This window comes from Orbicella franksi, chromosome 15 (assembly GCF_964199315.1).
Source record: "Orbicella franksi chromosome 15, jaOrbFran1.1, whole genome shotgun sequence".
Taxonomy (NCBI): domain Eukaryota; kingdom Metazoa; phylum Cnidaria; class Anthozoa; order Scleractinia; family Merulinidae; genus Orbicella; species Orbicella franksi.
The window spans coordinates 8,796,901-8,802,720 of NC_138159.1; the positions used below are offsets into that span (position 1 = coordinate 8,796,901).

At 43.2% G+C, this 5,820-nt stretch overlaps 1 protein-coding gene across 1 annotated transcript in view; it reads left to right on the forward strand.

Annotated features, from left to right (window-relative positions):
- The window catches only part of LOC145469485 (importin subunit beta-1-like), a 28,394-nt gene extending 22,899 nt beyond the window's left edge, over positions 1-5,495 (forward strand). Inside the window, exons 23-26 of the mRNA XM_081453221.1 lie at positions 994-1,105; positions 1,767-1,881; positions 2,845-3,001; positions 3,612-5,495. Of these exons, the coding sequence (XP_081309347.1) occupies positions 994-1,105; positions 1,767-1,881; positions 2,845-3,001; positions 3,612-3,617 (390 nt within the window). The 3' untranslated portion in view covers positions 3,618-5,495. The remainder of the gene's footprint in view (positions 1-993; positions 1,106-1,766; positions 1,882-2,844; positions 3,002-3,611) is intronic.
- Positions 5,496-5,820: the final 325 nt, after the last annotated feature.

Below are 5,820 nucleotides of genomic sequence, written 5' to 3' on the forward strand. Positions count from 1 at the left end.
CCCACGTATGCTTGTGATAAGCATCCCTCTTTCAATTAGTAACCCTTGAAATTGACAGAGTAAGGTACATGTTACGCCCAAGTGGAGAAGTAGAATGGAATCACATGCACGCATACTATGGACTGTATCAGAAAGTTAACCCTTTGAATACCAAACTTTCGCCAAAAAAATACCGTTTTTAACCGTTTAGTCCGGTTTTTTAGCTGCCATGACGCTAAATAAGCCTAAGTTTTGCTAAAAAAAAAGCGGTTTTTTTTTTTACTAAAAGGAGAGATTTTTCGGGGATTAGGTAAAAAATTGAGCAAAACTTCAATTACGGGCATGCGCATAAGCCAAAATTTGGACTTGCCATTAACCGTTCTCTGTTTCGTTTGTTGGCCCTTTCCTTTCTGTTTTTCTCTGCCCTTTTACACTGGCTACCTTTTGCATTGTATGTTCTTTCTGGCTGCAGTGAAAAGTTGGATGTTAATTACGGGCGAAACCTAGAAATGGACCTCGATCAATCATAGGCGTTGTGGACCATTTTAGCACCGTTTTTGCACCAAAACTGATAACCTTGTTTTTCGATTTGCGACGTCGGAATGTCGTCGATATCTAAACCTGACCATTGTGCGGAAAGGGCTAGCCTAGCACTGCTATCTGCGTATCAAGAATATCTGATGACATTTAAATTGATGACGTCACAAGTAGTACAAAGAGCACGACCATTAATTACGCATATATGCGTAGTTGGTATTCAAAGGGTTAAATTCTTTGGCAATGCCTGTCAAGTGACAATTCCTGTCGAGCACTCCAGTTTTGTAGCGCCCCATATGGCCACTGTCGTATATCATGCACCTTTTACCTAATAAATCCCTCCCCTAAGCTTAATGCTCGTTGCGTAATCCTCCCTCCTCTCAAATGAGGAAAGATTGCTTGTCGAGCTCAAAGGGTGTCTGCAAAGGACATGCGCTCTAAAAGGTTAACTAACGTGACTTTTGTGTTGGATGCTAGTCTGATTACGACATGGTGGATTACTTGAATGAGCTCAGAGAAGGATGTTTAGAAGCCTACACTGGAATTATTCAAGGACTCAAGGGCGAGGCTAAAGAAGGAACCCCTAGTAGTAAGTGCAGTCACACTAGATTCCTCAGTGTTTTTGGTTCGCGTTTCCTCTTCTTAGGTCTTTGTAGCATGAGAACAGAACAAATAAAATTATACTATCAACCGACCGATTTCACGGCAGTCTACTTGTATAGCTTACTTCATATATTCATCATCTCAGATTTATCTCATCCCTTGTAACTGATGAACTCTGGGGGGGCAGGGAAAGCGCAGTGGTGAGAGCGCTCGCCTCCCACCAATGTGGCCCGGGTTCGAATCCTGGACATGGCGTCATAAGTGGGTTGAGTTTGTTGTTGGTTCTCGCCTTGCTCCGAGGGTTTTTCTCCGGTTTTCCTCACTCCACAGAAAACAGCACTTCTAAACTTCAATTCGATCTGAAAACAGTGGACGAAGAGCCTGTCCGTGGGATGTGCCCCTGAAAATTCCTATTGATTGATTGATTGAGTTATTTAATGGTTTCACAGTTCAATGGCAGTGTCTGTACCAGAATCACAGAGGTCATATAACTCGAATCTCTGAATTGTTTTTGTGGCTCTCTTTTTAACTGTTTTAGTGGAAATATAAAGTGCTGAGATCTGTTTCTTTCGTTCAGTTCATATGGCACTGTTTGTTTTGTTCATATGGTAGTATTTTTGTAATCCTTTCTTATGTTGTTTTAACAGAGGAGCTGGTTCTGGTTCAGCCACACATAATGCATATCATCACCTTTATAGAAGTCATTGCTACAGACCAGGACCATTCAGAGAGTAATGTCTCCAGTGCTTGCGGTCTTGTAGGGTAAGACACTGCCTTAATTATTTATTCAGTGTTTACTGCATCATAGCGCCCACTACAGTGTTAATGATACTGGCCAGTTAAATGCTTGGGATGACTTTGGGTTGCAGCAGTATCATCCAGGGGAGTGGAAATTTTCCTGTTCTGAAAGTGGAGATAAGCGCCAGCCTGATTTCACATTCGTCCAGTTCCTTCTCGGCCCTTCCAGCCGCGGTAAGACCCGGGGGGGGGGGGGGATACTCCCAGAAAAATTGGGTGTGGGTGTGCAGCCCGCTTCCCAAAACCGTTACCCTATTTATGACTAAAATCTGCGATATTCCCTACCCTACTTAAGACCTTACCAAAAATTCGAAACCCTATTTATGACCTGACCCTTAAATCAAAACCCTGTTTCAGACCTACGTTATAATTATTTCAGGCCAATGTTAAATTACCGTAAACATAATTCGTGAAGGGCTTTTGTTGATTTTCTTTTCGATAATGATGAAAAAGTGGCATCTTCTTAAAAACATACCCATATCAAGGCTAGAGTGCAAAAACCATACCCTATTTATGACCAAAATGGCCAATATCAGCTAAAATCGATGCCCTATTTATGACCAAAACGTCTGAAAAACCATACCCTTTGGGGCCGCAAATACCTATATAGCCCATATAATGGAGTACCCCCTCCCCCTCCGGTGGGGTAAGATCCCGAAACCTGTTGGCAGGCTACTCGAATGCAGGCCTAGATTGCATTCCCTTTGTCTTCTGCAACGTTCAGCTGCGTGGCAATTTGAGAACGCGAGGTTTTTGACATTTTTAAGGTAGCCTGAGAAATGCACAAGTCGACGAGAAGGTGTTTAAATTGAACACGTTACGTGTGAATTGTGAACCCCTGGTAGGGACGTTAGGTAGTTTTGGTATCAGTGTTGCATTGGGAAGATCGAAAATCACTGTTACTTACATGGTCTTGTTAAATTGCAGTGATATTTGTTCAGCATTTGGCGCGCAGGTTCACCCACTGCTAGAGAAACCAGCCATCAACGAACTGCTCCAAGAAGGAAGGCGATCTAAGACACACAAAACCAAACAAGTCGCCACCTGGGCAACCAAGGAAATGCGCAAGCTCAAGCAACAACAGGTTTGTAAGAAGCGGGGGCCAACGGGTTCATTGTTATAACAGGGTTCTAATACAGGGCCTGAATAGACTCGAACTGCTGATCGATGGCGATTACTAGGTGTCTCCGACTTCGGACTCCGATGTCAGCGCGCCGCGACTTTAGATGTGTATCGAATCGACTGAACATGAGTATCGAAACGACCAGATACCAAACAGTTGAAGGACATTCTATCCGCTTTAAATAGGTGTTTAGTAGCTTTGTAAGATTAGAAGTTTACTTGCTTAGTTTCCCCTTGTAACGAAGTGACTATTCTTTGGAACGAGGTGACTCTGATGGAACGAAGTGACCAACGTTGGAACAAAGTGACTTGGAACGCAGTGACCGGATACCGACCCCAAACTTGCCAATCATACATTTTCACGACTTAGTAACGGATTCATATAAGACTTCGCTTATTTACTGAATTCGACATGATAAATAGAACGGTGACGCTTAGTTTTTTTTTTTTTAGTTTAAATTAAAGAAACGGAAATGCGTGACATCGGAGGTCCATTGGCAGTAGACCTAACGCATTGCAGACCTAAGTATGTGAAGTGTTTGTAACCAATCAGTTCTCCCCTTTTCTTGCAGAATTAGTCACGTGATGGCGACCACAGAGAGAGCGTGCGAGAGTGCGTGAGAATCGAGCTTCCGTGATGTCGAGAGCGTGCGTACCTGACATGCGTGGAGAGCGAGTGCGTTACCCCTCCCCCCCAAACAGAGAGAAGCACCCGGACAATGACCAATGACAGCCAACTTCCAAATCACTTGACAGCGGTTGACGAGCGAAAAGCGTGCAAGGTTATGGTTGTAAAGGTGATACAATTTGATGCCCGCGTGGATCCCGTCGTGCCCCGCATGGATCCCGTCTTCGCCCACGTGAATCCCTTTTCTCCTTTCCATGGAAGTGTAAAGGAAACCCAACACACTTGGTTCCGTGAAAGGAAAGGTTTCAGCCGTAGCGAAAATAAGTGTGCTGCGACTTGACTGAAATAACTTTACCTTTTCACGAAGCCAGGCTATTTTGACGCGGCGTGGACAAATTCCGCCTCGTAGTAAAAAAATATATAGATGCCCCTCTTCTTCCCCCAAGAAAAGACGATATTCCCCGCCCTCAACCATTAGTAGTGAAGTTCTAGATTACGGTGGAATTAAATTTTTTTGCGTTGCAATGAAAGTGTTCTGCAGGATGTTAGATTTAAAGAACGTATTTTTGTGAAGAACGGGGGAAATTTTGACGATTTACGGGACAAAATTATTGTACAGTGAATATTGTGTAAGATTGTAGAGACTATCATGCAACGGAATTGACTTAAAATGAGCCCTACAAAGTGGAACAATCTAAAAAAAAGTCAGTATATTCCGTATAGCTATAATTAAAAGCAGTTTTCGATACCTATGCTGTAAATTTGTTGTCTTTGGTTACTCCTGGTCCGAAAGCTTCGCTTTATAGAAGCCATTGGATGGATATAACCTAACTACCTTGCTACGAAAATACGCCTTCGCAAAAAGATGATTCCTTCAGCCCGGCGCCCCCTCCCCCGAATCTGAGATCTAAAAATCTTTCTATTTTATTAACGCCCGGAGAATTTCACGTACGCCTATAAGCCTGAACAACGGTTGCTTTGACTTCCGTAAGGGAATAAGCGCGGCCGGCAGCATGAAATGAAATTGCTTGAAATGAAGTCTAGAGGCTTCTCCGCGAGACCACGCTTGCCTGATATCCTTCCAAAGAACAAAGAATACTGAAGCGAGTGATAACAGAATCAAGTCCAAAAGGCACACGAGGACGAAATGGGTATAAAGGAGTTCTCGCGTGCAATGGTTATTTGACGATCGCCTGTTTCTTAAACAACACGACTCATCGGACACTACCGAAGCATGTAAAAGAACTGGGATATTTCCTGGACGAATTAAATGCGTATTCATCTGATTGCCGGTTACCCCACGGCATTTTGTTTTCCGGTTTGAGAGTTTCTTTGAGTGACTTGTCTAGCACCAGAACCACAATACAGACTTTGGCTCGAGGACTCAAATGGGGATGTCTCATGCGCCGTCTACACTACGCCCGAGAAATTTTAAAACGGCGTTTTGTACTCGAGGAAAACTCTGGCAGTGAAATCACGTGATTATCGTGACGTCATCGTTCTCGGAAAAGCTCTGTTTTTCAAATGTTTCCCGTCCTCACGTCCGTCCGCAAAGCCAGCGTTTTCAAATTCCCCCGGTTTGCAATGCGTATTTTCGAAAAGCTCCATTTTCGTGGCAGACTTGAGTGGGTGTTAGGCTGACCATAGAAATATTAAATTTGCGTTTTAAAATTCCTCTGGCGTAGTATGGGAGGGGCCTCAATTCAAAATCAGTGTCATTGTGAACACGCACGCGCCACCCATTAAACTTTGAACTCTAGTTTTCAAATTTACTTGTACCCTTTTCTATTCAAACCGGAGAAGTTGTTTTGAAATCTTTTGTTCATTAATTCACAGGTGTACTATTGTCTCGAAATTTGCCTTTTAGCCATATGGGAAAAACGCAATCGCCAAGGCGCTAAAGCGTCCTAAAAGGATCTAAAAGCAGGTAAACACGCCAACACGTGCAACAAAACTTGTTAGCTTCAGAGCGTGCAACGTTTCTTCTGACCTACAAATGTGTCGAAATGTTAGAGAGTTTAAAAGTTACCGAATAATGTTTTTTACTCTCACTGTCAGCCTGCAGGACAAATACCTTTACAGTCGACATTACACGAGGTATTTTTCGGCCAGAAGTTGCACTAAGAGCATCGTATGATTGTTTTAGTCTGCTC